The sequence below is a fragment of the Aethina tumida genome, chromosome 7, assembly GCF_024364675.1.
Source record: "Aethina tumida isolate Nest 87 chromosome 7, icAetTumi1.1, whole genome shotgun sequence".
NCBI lineage: Eukaryota > Metazoa > Arthropoda > Insecta > Coleoptera > Nitidulidae > Aethina > Aethina tumida.
In genome coordinates, this window is record NC_065441.1 from 11,210,678 (window position 1) to 11,233,304 (window position 22,627).

Below are 22,627 nucleotides of genomic sequence, written 5' to 3' on the forward strand. Positions count from 1 at the left end.
ACCGAGTTTCAGTCTCGGTCTTAGTCAGTATTCCTGAAGTATAATTTAAGAGACGGCTGCACCAAATTACTGCCGTTTTGTAAACGATCGCACTAAGCGAAAGGGAACATTGTCGGCGCAGCCAAAAACCTTAAACACCGTAACCGTTTTCTTAAACAAAGCGTTTCGAATTTGCATACAAATTTAACACCGGCTTCCTACTGAAAAAGTAAATGTAGCAAAGTGAAAAATGTCGGAAAGACCTACCTATCCACCGATTCTACCTTCTTGCTTAATGGTGCCGAACAACAACTTATTGATCTAATATATTCTTGTTTGTTTCAAGTCCATTCGGCGGCGAAGGGGCTCCGGAGTCACCGCTCCAAATCTAGATTTCTTAAACTTCATTTCCATTTTTATTTTATTCTATTGGAATGAAACTTGATGAGTTGAACACATTATAAAAAATGATATGGGTACTGAGAAATTGTTCTACGACGATGGAGGGTATCGGAATGTTTAGTAGTGAAGTATTGAATTAGAAATTGTTGGGTAAACCAAAGTGTAGGGTGCTTTTATGAAAGTTTAGCAATTGTACGGATCGACTTACAAAGCTTTATACTGCCTAAAACTTTTGGTACTGTAAACGGAGCTTTGTAAAAACTTTTACGCCACATGGAAACAATGACAGTTTTTAATCAATTTTTGTTATAAAACACTTCTTTTTGTTGAAATATTGCGTTAATTTGCATCTGTGTTTTAACTGACACACCTCCTGAATGATTTGTGTGAAATCAAAATGTGCTCGACTTATATAAAGCTATTTAAAACCTGTCCTATCTGTTCGCCATAAAAAACAAACGTACAAACAACATCCATTAATGAACAACTGTGAGAAATGTGACATTTCCACTGATTGGAAATATCAATAATTCGTGATGCAATTATGATTTTTGTGTGCGTCTGAGTAATTACCTGTTTCAAATTACCGACATGATGATTTTCGACTTGGAGCCATAAAATATCATGATAATCTCGTTGCATATGTTTCAGGTCATAAACAAAACATTTTAGTATTAATGTCCCTCACACGTGAACGAGTACAAATACTATTTGTGTGCGGCTTATCAATCAAATCATCAGCTATGTTCGTTTTCATGTTTTATTACTCATTACTTCTACGCGTATTCATAATGTATAATGACCTCTGAATCAACATTTTTGTTAACCCATTTCATTTTGGTTGCAGACGTGCCATTCTAACAAACCCGGATCTCCTCCCGACCACGCCATGGACCGACATCTTCTACAACGATTTTTGGGGCACCCCCATGTCGGACAGCGGCTCCCACGGTTCATATCGACCTCTAAGCGTGCTTACCTTCCGGCTGAATTACCTAATGGGTGGTCTCGACCCGTTCAATTACCATTTGACCAACGTTTTGCTGCACGTACTGGCTACCGCCCTCTTCACCAAATTGGTAAAATGCATTGTTCCGAAGAGCATGTCGGAGAGTACCAAAGCGGTGGCTGGTCTGTTGTTCGCCGCCCATCCCATACACACGGAAGCCGTGGCTGCCATAGTTGGAAGGGCTGATCTGCTCAGCGCTGTTGTTTTTATGCTCTCGTTCATGGCCTACGTTTCCCATGTAAAGAACAGGAATATTTATTTCTTTGTTCCGGAGAACAACACTCCACAGTACGATCTAAGATTTTTGAAGAAGTGGCAGAAGGATTTGTTAAAGTCCACGAGTATTAAGATCATAAAGAAATCGGCGGAACTGACGATATCTATGCAGAGAAAGAAGACGTTGTATGTGTATTTCAAAATGTGGGTCCAACTGATAACCTGTCTAATTCTGGCAATAGTTGCTATGTTATGCAAAGAAACTGGTATCAGTGTGCTTGGATGCTGTGTCGTTTATGATTTGGTCCTGACTTCTTATGGGAAACAGGTTAGTTGCAATTCTTTATATTTCATATACGATAAGATAATTTCAAAATAGTTGTACAAATCCATTAAAAAACTGTATTAATAAGTAATTTATTACTATTTATTATATTAATAGTTCTCAATAATAGATATTCTTCTATGCTTATGACATAGATAGATTACAGCTTCATTAACTTTACAGGCAATTTAATCATATAATGATAATAAAATATTTGAACACTGATGTATCCAATAAGTTGAATCTTACTGAAGTGTAGTTAAATTCTTTATTGTTTTATAAAGTTAAGGTCTTTTATTCGGTTATATATAATGATTCTTTTAAAATTTAAAAGAAATATTGAAGTGAGAATACATTTTAAAAATGTACTGCGATAACAACGACTGATATTTTTTCCTTCCCTTTTTATCTGAAGCTTATTCATTTCGCCGTTTAATTTAAATTGCTCAACAAAAATTTATACCACCTTTAATAAAAAAACAATTAATTTATCCGACAATTAAAGTTAAAACAACGAAATGTGCTGCGCTGCTGGTACTTTATTCCAAGGAATGTTTTATACATTTCTGTATATTTTTCCACAATAACGTCGCAAACTGGTAATATTAATCACAATATCACCTTTATTCTGGAGAGCGCGCCTTCAACAATATTTAATTATAAGAATGGAATAATGTATTTCTATTGTTGCGAAAAAGTCGTCGATAAGCGTAGCCTTTTAAATCTCTCTGGATTCAAAAGTTTCTGAAACTTCGATTACTTTTTTGTATAAAAAGCGTGGTTTAGTCTTAAATTCAACTATCTTTGAATTGATATAAAGGTTTTTTCACTGTTTATAAGGACGCGCTAACGTTTTTTTCTTTCTGCCCACTTGAGACACTTTCAAATTTACATTTCGTATTAATGACTAAGGAGATTATAATTTTATTACGGCTTCTTCTGGGGAGATTTCTTGTATAGGGTTTTTTTTGAAGATTTACTTTGTGTCTGGTAATGAGGTTTTTATGAATGTCCCAATATCGTTTTAAATGTAGTAGCTTATTAATTCCAGATATCTTTTGATGTTTTTCTGTGTTAGAAATCCTGTTTCATCAGAACGGAAAATTTAAACTCTTCTTTTAAAGTATATTATAATGAAATGTATAAAATTTTAATAAAAACTGTGATGTGTTTAATAATATTGAATTACAACATAATATTTTCATTAAAGCAGAAGTCAAAAACAGCAATTAATATTTGAGTTCGTATTATTGAGAGGAATCTTGTTATTTTTTAACAAATATTTAAGTTGACATGATTTGTATGTCATTCGCCGTTGAGTCAATATTGAACTTATCAGTGGCAAATTAAACAGCAGACAAATCGAGGAGTTTGAATTTTCGAAATGTAAATTAACATCTCAAATTAACCAAATTAATTATGTGTCATTCGCAGGCGCAACTTTGACTACAGTCTTTATTAAACGATATTTTGTCAATGAAAGCTTTAAAATAATGAAAAAAATTTCAACATGCAATTATAGAATTAATTATGTTCTTTATTTATTATTAAATGGTCGTTTATGTATTAACCGTAGAGACTGGAGTTTAAAATACACATTAAAATTTATCGTTTTATCGACGTAAACATAAAATCATAATGAATCACAAAACAGACATACCTACGTTTAGTAAAACGTATGCAGAGGACAGATTTTCAGGCTAGCGCGTTACAATGAAAACTTGATGAGGCGGACAAGATTTTATTGATGCATGCAAATGAGTCCATGCAAAAATTTTTGCTGGCTCGGGCTGTTTTAAATCCGCCATCACATAACTTCCAATATGGATGCCGATGCCGTTGCAGCAAGTCGACGTGATAAGTTATACAAACCGATTATCCGACATGGTTCAATCTTTACGAAAAGTTCACCATGCTCGCCACTGATTACGGGCATTAAGCGATGATTTGCATCGTCGGGCCTCCAGATCCCTATTATTGATTATGGGCCGACCTTTCACACGCCGAAGAAATCCTCAGGAGTCGTTAAACTTTACAAAATAGATAAAACACTTAAGTGATTAACTTGTTTTACTCGGCTGCTCCATCTCAATCTTGAGAAGTTTCCAACAAATCGACCCGCTCCTCCTTTTGTGCATATTACTACCAAAACTAATATTTTTATTTTCAATATTTATGTCACAATTAAAGTTTTAATAGTTTTCACTCAAAAAGTTTTTAGAGTTGTGACTCACATGTGATTAGTTAGTTAGTTTTCTAGATTTAAAGAATACATTTTGCGTTTTATAACAGGATATTTGTACAATTATTATTTATTATTTTTAGAATAATAAGGCTTTTGGAAAGCCAATTTTTGATTTTTTAGTCTTACATAAATTTCTATTAAAATTTATAATAATTAAGGTCTAATCATTAAAATAATCATTAAAAATAATTTAGTTGTAATTTATATATAGAAATTAATAATTTCAGAATTCATTGTGTTTTAAGGATTAGATGATATTGGAAAAAGGTGATACAAAAATGTCCCGAAGAATGTGGAAAGGACCTGACAAATATTTTAAATGACTCTTTTAATTACGAATTGACAGCCTTTGTTGAATCCGTTCTTTTATCCTGTTACACTGACAATGGTATATCGTAATGGACTAACCCAATAGCTTTTCTATGATTAAGTTCATTCATTGAGCGTTTTATAAACTCTTTCATGTGGTATTTTCTTTGAATATTAAAAACAAAACTAAAATTAAATAATTTAAATCTAGTAACTTGAAGAAGAATAGTAAATTAATTAAACCACATAAAAGAAGTAGTCAAAAAGTTTTGTGAAATGTTTTCCATTTTCCCAGCTGAATGCGAATACTTATTTATTGGTAAAACAAACGATTGTACTCGCTCATTACTGTTCTTTATTGATTTGTTCCGACCAGACGGTTGGCAGTTTCTTCTGCAATCGTATCTGCGATACCTTCTTCAATTTTTAATGAAATTCAACGTTGTATCTTAAAGTTTGCTTTTCCGTGTTGAACTTCTACACCTTTTGATTTTGAGATTGCCCATTTACTCCAAACCCGGTATGAAACTTAGACTTTATACATAAACATAACAACAATGTGTGGAGTTATAAAAAGGAGGCGCGACACTTTATTGTTTTTAATTTAAGGAGAAAAAGGAATATATAAAATTTTATGATATTTGACTTGATACGAATCCAGATATAATACATTTAAAAATCAAGTATCTGAACTTTCATGTTAAATATCACATAAAAACTAATTATCAAATTGGCTATAAATATAAGAACTGCAGTACTTCACAGATAGATAATTGTGAAACATAGTTTAAAAGATTAATTTATAATTTTAGACTCTCATATTGAACTTAATCTGTCATGCCTAAAAATAGTTTCTAAACTATTTTAAACAAGTCAAATAAATTGGTCCCCAACGTATTATTAAGAGGGAATCAAGAAACCTAAAAGCGTTCACCCCATAAATCACATGGTAGCAGTTATAAAGTAAACACTGCATATTAATGGAATATTTAATATTTTAATTATATTTTATTGCACGTGTTTTCATATCATTTAGACACGTGATACCTGAAAGCCATTTATTGTAAATTTATACTCCATTTTCAGCCATAAATTACCGTGTAAATTAAAAGCCGCCGTCATTAAACGCATGGACCAGCCGAGTAACATAGTGTACTGTGTTTAATATAATTAACTTTAATTACTGAATTTATAATGGAATTATTTCTTCAAATATTGCGGTATGAGTTACATACATAATTCAATTTAATTTAAATAAATTTATTAATTTAAAATAAGTTAATATTTCCATCTATAAATTATCTCACATGTTTAATAAACAATAAAATTAAAAAAATATTTGTTTAAATCAATATTAGATTATTTGTGTATTTCCAATATTTTACTAAGCATTTAATTTCAATAAATGAATATTCGAATACTTCAATATAAAAATTTGATGTCTTAATTTTAATTGTAATAATTATCATAATTCAAAGTGAATATAAGAATATTGTAAGATCATTCTTCAATTTTAAGTATATTGAAACATCATGAGAATTTGGTTGAAATTATTTTTTTATTTTTTCATTAAACCATTTAAGAAATTATAAAAAGCTTCCATATTCCAATATTATAACACGATGATACGTAGTATTAATTTGCAGGGCACGTTTCTTTGACATCTAAATCATTGTCTCACAAAATTGGAAATTGGAAAACATTGATTGTTCGTCGCCATGAAGGTGTTTTATTTAATTCTTCAATTAAAATAGAACTGTAAGTAATCGAGTCTGAAAATTATGTTGGTCCTGTTTCTCGGTGAAACTTTTCCAATCTTGGGTGGGGTGAAGGGGCTCATGGATAGCGGCAAGACGACAAGATAGCAACGCCTGAACGTGACACATTAACACGTCTCCGAAGAACCGGTTCCGTTCTCCCATTCCGTTCCCGGTTTATATTGTCGCTCCACATTGCTCCAACCGTTACCGACTTAAATAAATTCGCGTAATGGATCAAATGAAAACGAACGGATTTATCTTTGTTGCTGTGAACTTCATACGTCTATGTCGCTTATAGAGTTGTATGTTAAAACATCCCTTTCAATTGAAATTAAGTTACACGTAAGCTCATATTTCTGTAACGGTAAAAGGAATCCCAGCAAATGATTGTAATATTTTTTAGAAGTAATGAAAAGGCATTTGTCCTGTTCAATTTCGTAGCAAAACTTCATTTAGCATCAAATAGGAATACATCTGGAGAAACTTCCCATCAATTTGAATGAAAATGTGGTAGCTATATTACGAAGAGATCGAACGTTGTTATCATAGTCTATGTGCAGACTGAACATTTTGTCTGGAGGCAAACATTATGTGTCGGATAAAATTTTAAAATTCCGTTTAGATTGGTTTCTTTTCAGTCTTTACGACCGTTCGATTCGTCTACTTTCCTTAAAAGACAGAACGCGAATATTTGTGAAGTTGGTGTTGACTGAGCAATTTATCGGGATCACTGACACCGTGTATCGAATGTAAACATACATTTGGGGTAAAAATATAAAGTTTTGCCTGCTCCACACTGTTTTGCCAGCCGTATTGACAGCGATCATTTCTATATCATCTTCTTGCTATCCTGCGAACGTTGCCTTGCGAATTATTCAAAGTTATTGATAGACACGAAAACTTTACGATTATATGTTTTCACCACATAAACTTTTTATGGGGACGCCGTACCAACTTATACAAATTGCTTTTCTAAATCGTACACATAACACTTATTCCAGAGGTGTTGTTTCATGTGTTATATATCATTTTGATTGTATCGTTCTATCAACATTTTTTAAAACTTAACAATTTAATAAAAGCACATATGGAAAAAGTAACAAAAAAGTGTACTTATTAAAATATATTTAATGATAAATATCATAAAATATCATTTTCTCATTAATAAATATGGTCATATGAATATTTAATTTAAAGTACCATTTACTCAGGATTTATACCAATCTGTTATTAATAATTCGCATATCCATGCTGATTAAATTTTATGTTACTAGTTGGTTAATATTGCTCTGTTCAAACCATATTTACTTATGTGAAAATTTGCGCTTTGTGGTCTCGCGTACCCATTTGCAACTCGTAACTAATTTAGGGCAAAATGTTCACATCAAGGGATGCCAAAAACTGTAGAATATTCATTATCCTGTATACGAACACTATTTTGTTCGATATTACGATTTTCAAATCCATTTCCAATTTTGATTTGCAAGCTGAAATTTAAAATTGGATAAAGCTGATAATTTGATTTAACGAAACTACGTATCTGTAATATCATTTTTCTGAGTTCATGAAAACGAATTTTTATATATTCAAAATATGTTAAATGACGTGTAAAAAATTTATCTTATTAAACGTTGACGACACGTCCTCGGTTAAGTATCTTGAAATGTGTGAAGTGTTTGTTAGGAACAGAGGAAGTGGAGAACCATTCGTGATGGAAAACACAAGGAGAGTGCATATAAAAAGAAGTGGAAGTTGAGAAGAACGAACATAACCACGTTTGGTAACGACATAAAACAGCACAGTGGGAAAATATTAAAATTATGAAACGAAAAAATTGAATTATTATCTGTAAGATTTCTCAAAGGTTCGAATGAAGATCGGCTCTTGTGCTTTAATAATTTTATGATCGCGGGATTCACATATAATATTCTAGTTTAAATTTAGTTAGTTAACTTTATTATCTTACGTAGAAGTTGTGCGATACATAAGCGGGGCAAATTTACTTGCTCTCATTAATTTTATGAATTAATCAACATTTCTATTTATTAAACAAATGTTTATACATATGTATGGAAATTTATATTGAAACGTCAAATTCATCTGAACTAAATCAGCGTCAAACGAAGCAATTGTAATTACTATAAATGGAATTAAAGAACATGTATGATTAAAATTGAACCCAAATGAATTATGTGTGAAGCTAAAATTAATTTACTTTATATTTGATTATCGAACGTTTGATATTAGTGTACCAGTAATTATAAAATAACAACTAATTGAAATCAAAGTTTCATTTATTTGATATCAAAGTAAAATCTAGTAATCAATAATTAAATCGGATATTTTATTAGTAGAAAAATGATCATACAATGAAACATGTTTCAGTACCTTATAAAATGTAAAACCATTTATCCACAATAGATACAATGGTCTTGTGAATATTCTAATCATTTTTAATGTTCCCACCAAATATGCATATTTTATATATATATATATATATATATATATATATATATATTTACATTTATATTATAATATATATAAATAATTTTATTATTATATATAATATGATTTCTCCAATTTTCATGCTTTACAATTGAAAAAAAAAATGTTAAAATCACCACACTGTATAAAATGATAATAAATAAATCAGATTTTAGTCAAAATTAAAATTGATATTTTTTAAATGAAAATGTGTTGTTTGTTTTCACATTTTAATAAAAATGTACTATTTTATAATGTTCTTTATTAATATAAACTATTCGGACAGTTTATTAATGAAAAATCCACTAAAAAATTATAAATTAATTTGGAATTAAACATTGCTTATAGCAATGAATGTGTGGATAAATTTTATCGATTCTCCCACTGTGCTTTGTAATATTGTCGATAGTTCTTTAGGTCGCTCGCGTAGGGAAAAAGGCGGTCGTCCAAGAACGTGGGTGCGATAGGGGGTGGGCGCGATGTATCGCACGGAGCGTGTCCGTCGTGTTCGGGGTCTCCGGTTCTTCGCACCATTACATAACGCGAACGGTGGCAATAAATCGGGGGGACTGTAAGCGCCAGCCGGTCTGATAAACATGTAAATAGAGGCCGCACGGACCTCGCAGACACTTCATATTTATGCCTGCATCAAATTACAATAATTCATTAGGCAAAGAACGGGAGGAAATTCGATTTGTGACGGTATCATATCATGGTAAAATACGGCGGCGACGGTGGCGGTGGCGGTAACGGCTTCGGCGTTATTTAAATTGCAACGGGAACCGCCGATCGGACCGACGGATCGGATACGGCTTTCGAAATATTAAGTTGTGGAGGGTCAACATACGAAATCAATTCAGAGGACGACGGCACCACTGATACGATCTACCGAACACATTAACACGATCGGGCCACCTTTTGTAGAGCACGCTCTACCAATTTCCCCGACGCACTGTGATGTGCGCTTTAAGAAATTATTGCTATCTCCGTTGAACACAAACCTAAAATATTACACAAATTAAAAAAAGTTATTTTTTCTTAGGGATTACATTTTAATACATTTGATTCAAATAAAAAAAATACTTTTAGGTAGACTATATTTATTTTTCGAAGTTGAAATTGTTTGGTAAACATGCCAGTGAAATGTTTTGAAATAATAAAATATAAATATTTACAATTCTACACAAATTGTTTTTTGAGTTGGCAGTTAATTTCTGGCAAATGTAAATATAGTAGAAATTTTATATAATTTTTTTATTTATAAATTTAAATTATTTATTGAATAAAAAATGAAATGTCACTGATTGATTGAAATAGCTGAGAGGTTAAATTTGAATCAATTACTACAGTAAAACACAAAAATAAAATATCATTTCACATATAAAAAATTTGTTTGTTTTGTTTATTAAAATGTTTTTTATTATTTATTTCACAGTGTATTATCAAAGTTAAATTTCAGAAATTATAAAAAATAAATATAAAATATTAACAAGTGAAATTAAATTATAAAAAATATATAGAAAGTAGAAAAGAATTTTTAATTATAACATAACATTAACAAAGTGCCCTTTTTACATAGTTTTCTAATTTTAATTGACCTTATTTTAGAGGCACACAAACAAAAATTATATAATAAAGTCTAAAGGAATACGATGGGGCAGTACTTTCATAAGTTTTTTTCTTCTAAATTTTCCATATATTAAGTAATTTTTATTTATTTATTATTATAATATAATATGAATGGCATTACCTAAAATATAAATTATATTTGGAAACACGTAAATAAAAATTAATAAGTAAAAATTGAATAATAAATAAAAAGGAACCAAAAAACGTTGAATAAATATTATTTTAAATTAATCATTTGTTTTCGTAATAATAAAATATTACATATATTCATTAAAGGTAATTTACATTTGACACATATTTTAAATTAATACTTATTTATAATTTATTTATTTTAATAAACCTAATATATTTTTTATGATGTCACACAATTCTGTGTATCTAATTACAAAAGTCGCAATAAAATATCAGTCCGTATCACAGCAAATAACCTTGTTGTAAAAAATATAATGAATGTTAAAATGGGAATGGCTGTCTTACTTTTAGGGGTTTGCTTCTTTCTCGCAATAAAAATTTTAACTCGAGATTACGAGCCTCATAAAGAATTGACCCGAAAGCCTGGGCAACTTTTAGGGTATCATGTTGATTCTTCTATTGTAACTCGCTCTAATGCTTTAATGAAATAAAACACCGAACACGTTTATTGCGTTGAATGCAATTGAAATTTTCTTTTTACACCCTTTTATCTTGTCTCATCGCTAGTGTTATTGTAGAAACTCCGTTATCTAATCGGTAACTTAAAATTTATATTTTAAATGGAGGGGTCGTGAAAGATATTTTTTGTTTACAATCATTATATGAATGGAGTGTGTGTTATTCAATTAGAATTTGATTTGTTTGTTTTAAATTGGTTTGCGTGTTTTTCGGCATTCTGGATCGCCGCTGAAATTAATCAAATGAATAGGTATTAAAGGATAAAATGGATAACTACTTAATTAACTAATTTATAAAATACTTGATGCACATGGTTTCACACAATTTATTTGACGTATGTTTAAGAGTAAAATGAATCCATACATCTATAATTATAAATGTTTAATTAAAATGATGTACTTGTATGATTTTATTATTTTGTAATGTAATATTTTATATAATATTTTTTTTAATTTAAAACCATTTAACTGGTAAATTATAATATATTTTATAACATAATATGTACAACTATAATAATCAGTATAATTTTATTTCAAGTATATATATATATATATATATAAATATATTTTTATATTTATTAATATACAAAAAGATGTATAAATTTTAGAAAATGTCAATATATATATATATATATATATATATATATATATATATATATAATTTCTGTAGTTAATCATATTATACATGAAGCGAATATACATAAATTAGGAAATTTCCGTTTACAGTCTAATCATACAACAAATATTCTTGTTTATTGTAAACAATAGTAATTTACCACGGTGCGGCGGCTTCCTGATCCCTTATAATGTGGAACCGTATCTTAAAATCTCCACCGCCTCTACCCCGATATCGGTTCGACGTTTAATAGGAAACACACTGATTTTGTTTACAACCCTTCCGACCATCCTTTTCTTATCATAAATTCCGACGCCGACTCCATTTTCTATCCTTTCAACCTTTCCACATTATTAATGCCTCCACCTTCCAATATTGCCCCCTTTTTGTTTTATGTCCCTCGTTCGATACCTTTATTTATTTGTTCCGACGTCTTAAAAAGCAAAAACCGAATTTCTTTATACTATATTGATCTCTAAGTGATCGCATATATCTACTATGTGTAAATTTAGAAGTGACATATTTCTAAGGGCATATATTTTTAAATTATTTTAATTAAAAAGTCAATATCCATTTTAAACTCTTTTCGATGCTTCAATTGAATTTCACACAAGTGCAAAGTGGGTTCATGCAATTAAATTGATTGAGTTTCGTCATTTTTCATCAATAATGTATGGTTGAACAGGATGAAAAAATATAAACTTTTTTAATATTCTAACTGAAAACCCACACCGTATTTCCATTAATACGTGTGTATTAGAAGAATACATAATTAATTCAATACACCTAACTCAAATATAACTCTCAAATTTCAATGATTCATGATTTGTGTTCATTACTTTTAATCATTTATTTCTATTAATAAATTACTGCAGCTTTTGAAATTAATATATATTTTTAGATAAACCTACAGTTAATTAAACAAATGTAATTCAATATGTCACCATTTAAATGAAAAACATAATATATAATTTTATATTATTTATACTAAAAGCCGTTGGAATTACAGTAACTTAAATATAAATTTGTATATTGATAATCGATCGCACTGATTCCCAATTTAGTTAGTGTCTAATTACTGCAATAATAACATCTTACTTCACTAATTGGATGTATCCTATATGTAATGTAGTTTACCTGTCGTGACTAATTATAGAGTGATATAAAAGCAGTAGTGCAACAAATTTCCATCCAAGATCTGCTTTGAACTAATTTAGATAAACCTAATTCAGTATGTGTGACTGAAAACACTTCGCACAATAATAAACCGACTGAAGAGCATTTGCAAATTTGAGAAAATAACAGTTTGCGGCTTGTAATCGAATCGTGTTGTACTTTTATTGATCCATTTTACTTGATAAAGTGCTTTCAATGTTACGAAATTATTTCAATAATAGTATGGGTGTTACCTCGTCAGGAATGTAATTTAGTGACTGAAATCGAGTTAACACAAAGTGATTTTGCATTTTATTAGATGTTAAATACTAAAAAAAATAACACAATTGTTTTAGAAATGTCTTGCTTGCTACTTAATTAAATTTAAATTGACTTCATATAAACAATTAGATTTGACCGAATTAAAAGAATTGAAATATTTACTTTTTTATATTTTGAATTTATTTAAATTTATTAAGGATATATATAAATTTTACCTTAATACAAATTTGTAAAAATATAATAAATGTAAGTAATAAGTGTTTCAAATATAATATTATTTATTAAATCGAATCGAATCCAATTTTAAAATTTTTATTATATTTTTCTAACATAAAACCTTTTTTATAATCTAATTTAACTTTAATTAAATGAAATATGGAATATTAAACTTCAAATTAATTTTAACAATAAAATTATTAATATATGGCTAAATTTTACAAGCCAACAAATTTAAAATTTTAATTAAATATATTATGAAACTTTCATAATATTTAAATGTTAAATCAGATTAATTATTTTGTCCATCACAAACTCCAAAATTTATGTTATAATTCTAAACGATTCACAACTTGCAATAGAAACTAAAAGCATTCATATATTAATGTAAAGTTGGATGTCTTGAAATACGTGAATAAATTTTCATTAAATATAGTATATTAAAATTATAATTTTACTTATATCTACATTCATTGTATAGTGTAGAAAACAATTTTACTTTTAACATCACCTTGTGTTAAATAGAATTAAAAATTAATATACTTTATTTAAAATTATAGTTTTATAATAAATTATATAATGAATATTGAAATAAAATAAATTTTTAAAAAATATTGAATTGTTAATATCTGTCAACAAACCCAAAAAAAATTAATTTTAGAATTTTATTTGATTTCATAATAGAACGTTAAACGAAAACAATTATTTTATTAAATCCAGCACTGAACCTGACTTTATAATTCTAATTAACCTATGACGTACAATATAAACCAAAAAAAACAGGAACGAATGGGTGGCTTGATGGCGTGTAGCTCAATTATAAGCAGCGGTAACATACAAACTCACTAAACAAACAGTATAGCCTTTAGCAGGTAGTGATCAATCACGAACGATAACAGGAAATGTTTTCATTGTTGCAGAAACAATGGCGTAGCTTATTCATCGTCGGAGTGACAACGTTGCTGGCTTTAACGGTCAGATTCAACGGGGGAATAACGCCGGAGTTCTCCAGGGCCGACAATCCAACGGCAAAGGAAGATTGTGTGTGGACGAGGTTCTTAACATTTTCATATCTGCCGGTCTTCAACTTCCTGCTCTTGCTCTATCCCTATCCGTTGAGTTTCGATTGGGGCATGGAGGCAATTCCCAGAGTAAAAAGTTTCCTTGATCCCAGGAATTTCGTTTCCTGCACATTTTACTCGACCGTCCTTTGGCTAATGTACTACTGCTACAAAAAACTGAATCCACCGAAAGAGAAGAATTGTCTGACGCACAAAATGGTGACAGTGAAGACCAACCACAAAAATAAGAGGGAAACTACGACACAATGCGTGTTCTGCCATGAAACTTTCACCAATCTCCACACGTCGAGCTGCCGATATTCCAACAACAACAATTCGACCTTCCCGTGTGAGTGCACCTCATCAACCGTGAAGTCGGCACGAAAGAGTCTCACTTTCGAGGGTTCATTAGTCTTCTCTATTGCACTACTATCAATTCCATTCCTACCAGCTACTAATATTCTATTTTACGTCGGTTTCGTGGTAGCTGAACGCGTTTTATATTTGCCTAGTGCGGGACTGTGTTTGTTTTTCGGCATACTGGCTGCAACATGTTTACAACGATACGAACATCGAAAGAAATCTCTACAGATAGTGTTGTGGCTTATGCTGATCATTTACAGTTCTAGAACCATTTGGAGGAATGCAGATTGGTATGATGAGGAAGCTCTGTACAGCTCGGCCATTTCGGTGAACCCTCCTAAAGGTAAGATGATTTTTTAGGTAAAAAATTATTTCGAAACTAGCCCTAACTCATGTGTTGACTTCATTATAGACCTAATATAAAATTAAACAATTAAAATTTGTTTTTAATTTAAATTCAATTAATTTTAATCGCTTTATATAAAATAAAGACATATTTAAGTGGCAGCAAATTTAAAAATGTATTTTTTATGTTAATGAAGTTCGATAACATATAACATATTTTTCTTGTAAAGTACTCTCTTCAAAAACTGAAACCGGAGTAACCCTGATAACCATATAATATTATCTTGACGTAAAAATATTTATTACACTTATAAAAATATATTTGCATATTGTAAGTAAGTATATATTAATTATGAATATGTTGATATACTAAATAAATTTTAGTTTTCAGCAATATATTTTATGATACAATCAGGAAAGACCCTTCACATTAAAATTTGTATTCAAAATGCTGTAACTCAAACTTTAACAAAACCATGAATGTGTTATAAATAACAGTATAAAACGCCCTACTATTTACATTTCCCTAACTTAAAGGTAATGCGAACGTAGCTCCACTTCCTGCACCTCGTTTTTCTACCTCATACATAGAAGCCAGATTCCTGATTAAAGTTAGGAAAGTGTAATTAAAAAGAATTATTTATTAAGTATGTAATAACGGTCTCTTTAGGTTGCGTGTCGGACAACTTATTCACCCCATTCCGGAACTTTATGCTCTATTTAAGTTTGTTAAACAACTTCACTGAAACCCCCAATATGATATTTACAAAGGCCCTCGGTACGCTTAATATCCCTAAAATAAATTAATTAATGTCTGGATTGTGCGTCTGTAACCGGAAACGATTCGTTAAAATATGTATCTTAATTAGATGAGTCCGTTCATTCGTCGGTCCGATTTATATCGAAATGTTTTCACAAATTAAAGTACAACGTGCCTTAAAATTAACAAGTGTTTATGAATTAATCCTCCTTAATTTATGGAACTATAAAACATCAATTCAATTTTATGGCATAAAAATTCCTAACAAATACGTTAAAGAGACGGTGAAATTCTTTCAAATAAAATTTAAAATAATACCACCCGCAAAATTGAGCAGGAAGAATGTTTTAATATAAAAAAATCGATTGGATCTCATAGCTATTTTAATATTTTTCCAGCCCTCGGGAACCTAGGAAGCATTTTAAACAGCGCTGGACGCATAACGGAAGCAGAGGAGGCGTACAGAAAGGCACTATTTTACAAGCCGAACATGGCTGACGTTCACTACAACCTGTAAGTATTGTTACCCTCCTGTTGTGTACAACTTTTATTTTTTGGAATTATCAATTTTATGTTTTATCCAGTGGAAGGGATGTGCCGACATTTGATAAGGATAGATCGGCTCAAATCATGCGAAAGAATCGAATTATATTTCGAGCACGGCCGATTCAGTGTATAATTTTCAATAGAACGTGGAGTTAACGCGAAGGCAATTATGTGGCCTGTAGGAAGGAAAAACAATAATGAAATCGCAATCAGTTAGGAATTTTCGTTGCGAATATAAAAGGATATGGCGAACCACACACAAATGGCTGTATAATGTGTAAAACCCTAATACATTTTTAATTGTTCTCATTTATCTTGCGGGGGAAATACAGCCAGCCGCAATTATAATGAAATTAGCTGACTGCGAAACAACAATGCTCTATACACAGATTGTATAATGCACGGACGCCATATTGGTCTGCGGCAACAGATAAAAGATGTGGTTGTTGATGGTGCACATTCTAATTTCCATTTTACATTATAATACTTTCCAAACCACATTTGCAAATGCGTGTTCCAATTAAATGGTGATAACAGGTTTTGTACATTTTCTACTTTTTAACGATTCAGGTTTTTTTATTGTAACCAGTGACTTAAGACGAAGAGAGTTTTATTAATCAGCATGATCAAAGAAGGGACTTCAACGTTAAATGGGGCATAAAAAAATTCGTCTTAACAAAGAAAGGGGAGCGAGTATAATAATTTAGAAACGACCACCATGTAAAATATAAACCCCGAACTAGAAAACGTACATCAATGCCAGCTCCCGGTCCTCCTCTTTACATCCCTTTTATTGGTTTTCCAGAGTGTGTGTCACCTGTCCAAGTGCCGGCTAAAGCAATTTGACTCGTTGATTTTACGGCAGCTGTTTAACAAATATCCGCCAATAAAACCAGTTATCAGCCTTTAAACACATACAATCTAGAAAATAACCCGGCAATTTTTATGTTTACGAGGCGCGAACTGTCGTGAATTCCACTCTCCGCCAATCCTGGTCATTTTATCCCGAAACGCGTCGCAGCGATCAATATGACCATGGATGGCGCAACTCGCGACCACTACACATACATACACACACATGTGTCCAATGCTGATACTGACGCACGCTGTTCATTTTTATCCTTTTTTCCTTGTTTTATATTTCATGATACCAGTAGTGTAACTGTTTTTATTTTGCACTAATTTACATGTATTGAAAAGTATTTTATTCCATTGATTGAGGTTGAAGAAATAGTATAAAAAGAGATAAGCAAAAATACCATCTCGTCATATTTCATATTTTTTGGTTACTAAGTGAAACAAAAGAAATAATCAATTCAAATGTGTCTCTTATAATTGTCCAATTGTTGTTAGGAACATATTCAAGTGGACAACTGAAACATTGAAAACCTTGTTATTTCGTGGGGTTGGAAGTACAAGGTCTTGAACAACCTGTAACACGAGTTTGAATTATACTAAACCGTATAGTAACTTTTTCATGCCTTTGGCAATATTCGGCACAGATAACATATAAGTAAAGAACACAACTATTGATTTATCTTACAAATTCTCTTTCATAATTTGAAAGCTAAACGATTTATACATCGTGCAAGTATTTTCAAAAAAGTGTGGAGTATCTTATATACAATCAAATTTACCCAATCTAGTTTTATTGGTATTACCTTTTATATAATTATAGGAAGTTTAAAAATAAAAAAAAAACTAAATGCAACTATTGTGCGTCAGCGTAGTAGAAATGTTCTCTTTCCCTCCGCGAAACAACACAATAACGACAAATATTATTCCCTTGTCTTCCACCGCTTGCTTTTGCTTTTTGGCTCATCCAATTATGTTTTATCTTCTGGCCCATTCACCTGTATCTTTTCCCAGGCATGTCTTGACTCGTCCTGTCTACCTTCCTGCTATCAAATTCTTTTCAGCTTGTGTATACAACGTCGGATGTCGGGGATTTAATCTTGGCCCCGAATACTGGGGGATCATATGAAAAACACATATTGCATTATAAAAGAACGAAACATTGGCCCGGGATGTGCTGAATGAACGAAAGATATATTGGAAAAATTCGTAAAAGCAATGACTTAAAATTTTGATAATAGTATAATACATATAAAAGATTTTAATAATTTTAATGTTTCTAACCAATAAATATTTCTTGAAAACATCCAAAACTCCATCAGTTACTTAACAATGAAATTTAAATTGATGAATGAAATAAATCGATTCATAAAGTGAAAGAGCTTTTACTTAAACTTTTTAATCTAAAAGAATTGCAATTGAACCAAAATTAATTTCATAAAATACATTACTGTTTATGTCGAAGAAATGTGTTCTCTTTAAATAGTTCCAGTCGATTTCTCCTTTTGTTCGTCCGATTCGTTCGTTCAATACTTTTTATTGGGACCATTAAAGAAATTAACGAACATTTTTGAAATTACACAACTTCTGAACTTAAATGTTATTGTTATAGCGTTCCAGTTTGAGTTTGAGAAATTGGAATTATTTTATTATTAAATTTGGCCAAGACTTCAAAAGCTATATTAAAATTTTCACGAATGTGAGGAAATAAAGGGCGAATGCTTCTTTAATTAAATTTGTTCGCTATTATATATTTCATACTTAAAATACAAAAGCTCTCTCAACATAAAACAATAAGAGTATGTAAAGCTTGTTAGAGGATAATGTGAATAAAACGCTCACAAATAAAGATTTTGTAATATTATTTTATGCAGAATACCATACCCATTACATATACATTTCGGTTCTGATTTTACAATTATACTTTTTTGATGAATATCAGCTCATAGTTAAGGTTTAATTACATTACATCTAATTTCAGCCAATTCAATCCTTTAGTGTGTGATATATTGATGTAATCAAAAAAATTGAGCCACAAAATCTTTGATCATCAGTTCAGGAAAACAAGAGAATAGAATTTGAATTTTGATAATAATTTTCAATTATTTTGACCCTTGTCAACACACGTTAAAATATATTTAGAAGACTTAAATCGTATAATTAAGTGTGCAACTTTTGAAAATCATGTCAAATTACATTTAGTTCCAAAGTATCCAAAGTTAATTAAAATATTATTAAAATTAGTCTTTATAAATATAATGGTTTAAATTTCGAATACATTTTGGATTATGTTTCAATAGAAATAACTTGATCTTTGCGTTTTTATTTTCCACTGATATAGTATTATATTAAAACGTTTTAATTATTCTGAACAGCACCTCACTTTCCACTGATGAAATAAAATTATTGATGATCATGATTTATAGGCCATTGAAATATAATGTGAATTGGAAAACTAAATGAAGTTTATTTCAACAAAAAAAGACAGGAAAATGTGCATATAAAGTATCTGCATAAAAAATTCTGAAGTGAAATAAGACAATTTGTGTATGACAATTCAGTTTTATTTGAGAAACAACTCCAAAATTATGACCATAGTTCACTGGGAAAACAGCCATTATTTTATAAGAAATAGGTCAACCATACTCACTTCTATTTTACATTCATGGCGATGCATTTCTAAATTAGTTTACGTATCAAACCACTGACAATATGGAAAATTTTCTGCGAAAGTAACTTTGTCCCAGTTTAATTCTGTGCCTGCACAAATAATTACATCATAAAATTTTCGTGGGGAATTGTTAAACGGGTTTATTATCGGCATTTCATCCACTAAAATCCTTTCTGTGTCTGTAACATAATAGACAGTTTCAATAATAGTTTTCCATTATACTGAAAGCAAATTGTCGCACTTCCGTAATTGCTAATACAATTACCTAAAATTTGTATAATGTTTATGTAAAAGTTTGGTCCCTGAAATAAAATGTAACGTTTCTGTTTGTTTACTTCCATCATCGCCCGTGTACATTAACCGCAGTTTAAATCCAGGCACTTTAACAACCGGAAGTTAAGCAACCAGGGGAGGGGGGATTTAATGAATGTTATAAAAGTTATCGAGAAACAATTAAGTAGGAGACTTGACAAGAAGAGCAAGAGAACAACAGTTCAACCTCAACTTCATCAATAAAGTGGTTTAGGATTTCAAACAAGGCTTTCTCTAAATTCCCCGGCAAAAGATACCAACAGTACGTGCGGTTTTAGTTTCGAGTGATTTCAACCTTTCCGGCATGCCTGACTGTGAAACCGTAAATTGGAGAGCAGGCACCGTGTTACTATTTAAAATAAACAAGGCACATGAAATTCATAGTTGTGAATTTGCTTATCAAAATATTGCACCATATTCGATTTGCCTTCAATTGTTCTGGCGCATATTCGGCCGGAATTTCAAACTTTTCACTATGCATAAATTCCGTTTACATTATCGTGATTTAAATTGAATATGTGAATTTAACCTATTTAATAAAGCGGTATATCAAAATTCTATATTATTTTTTAGAAATTTTGAATTAAAAAAAAATTAATTCTGATACAAATCGATACATTACTAACGTATGACATTAATTAGTCCTCAAAAAAATTGTCAAAAGTATTTAATAAAATTCAAATTTTAAATTTGCTTATATACCGTCTATTATTAACTTTTGAATAGGGCAAATTTAACTTCATCCCGTTAATTATGAGATATCACGTATATAGTTTTGAAAATACTATTATGTAATTTACATCTGTATTTTATTTTTTAATTATTCAAATATTAAAATATTTAAATATATTTCAATATTTTTATTAAATTGTTTATTATTTTAAAATATCCCAGTGTAATTATTATTTTATTTACAAAATAATCACTACTAGAATATAAAATTCAAATCTAAGAAAGTTTTAATAATTAATTATTTCAAAATCTGAATTTCTACATATATTTATTTTTGAAACTGAATTCTGAACCTTAATTAAACTGTATAGTCTAAAAGTAATAAATTAAATTACAATTAATATTATAAAAAACAATATTGTACCAGATAAATTTTGTTCAGGTGTAACAACTGAAAAATGATTTTTACTGAATTTTTTAAAAACATCCGAACAACATAAATTTTATTAATATTTTTTTATTATAAAATTAGAATGTTTTCAATAATGCGGAGTAGTTATTAATTAATAAATACAGTTAGCACAAAATTAAACTGAAAATATATAAATTTAATTGACACAATACACAAATTTAATTGAAACAGATTATACAATTGTAAATTTTACTTGGTTAAATTAAAGCAGTAATGTGCTGTTTGGTATGTTTTATAAATCGTTGACTGTGAGAGTGTAAATGGAAAAATCGGAAACCGTGTGAGAGTATGTAAATGATGAAGTGCCGGAAAATAAACAGAAAGCAGAATAATTTTGACGTTTAATGTTGTCGCATGGATTTAAGCACTATCCGTCGTATTAACGACGGAGATTTAAATGTTTTTACCGGATTGTACGAAATGATGAAAGTTTACGTCAGTTTTTAGTAAACCATCCATACCTTTCCATATCTTACAATAATATTTCGTCGTATGCAAAGGCTCAAGTTTAGTAATGGGAAATAGGTCGAATAAAATAAACCAATTTCGCATCGAGAATTTATAGTGAGAAAGACGTTTTGGCGCAACACGGTACTATTAAAATACGTTTCTATCCGATTTGCGGTCTATTAGAGGAGATTGCTCCTTTTAAGGGCCGAGCGAGCGAAATTCATGGGTGTGAATTTGCTTATCAAAATATACCAGTGGCAGGATCCGATTTATATATTGTTGTTGGAAATTCAATTGGAGCCCCATAAAGGGGCTTAGTGCGGGGTGTGTGAAGCACGGAATGTGTATGTGCGCTCCGTGCGCCCGGCAAGTTCTGGTCGTCTCGGTCGTTCGGTTGCTCCGGTCGCTCCGGTCGGCGGTAATGGACCCGCACCGAGTCTAATGGGACAGAACAAGCCGGATTGCTGACCCGTTATCACCGGAGTACGGCTTAATAGGATTGGGTCTTTGCAGCCCTACCATAAACTACTGCGGGCCCGCGATTTGCTAGCTCGAACCACTCCGCAAAAACGAATTTTCACTTCCAAATCTCCACTCTTAATCCGGACCGGGCCGGCCGCTTAAATCCGCACAACATTAAACGTCAAAATTATACCGAAATTCGTGTTTATTTTGCCGTGCCCGGTGTGTTTTTTTATGTGTTTTTGCGGCTTTCAATATTTCTAATTTGTGAAGCTTTTTCAGCGGCTCTTTGTTTGCAATCAAAACTGCATTTATGAAAATGCATAAAGTACTGAATGGCTCTCATCCTCTCACATGTTGGAAATAATGGGGTTTACATTT

General features: G+C 30.7%; 1 protein-coding gene across 2 annotated transcripts in view; it reads left to right on the forward strand.

Annotated features, from left to right (window-relative positions):
- LOC109594575 (protein O-mannosyl-transferase TMTC2) overlaps nt 1-22,627 on the forward strand; it is a 92,448-nt gene that overhangs the window by 16,964 nt on the left and 52,857 nt on the right. For both annotated transcript variants that reach the window (XM_049969427.1, XM_049969428.1), the window contains exons 2-4: nt 1,229-1,934; nt 14,198-15,044; nt 16,205-16,319. In XM_049969427.1, the coding sequence (XP_049825384.1) occupies nt 1,229-1,934; nt 14,198-15,044; nt 16,205-16,319 (1,668 nt within the window). The remainder of the gene's footprint in view (nt 1-1,228; nt 1,935-14,197; nt 15,045-16,204; nt 16,320-22,627) is intronic.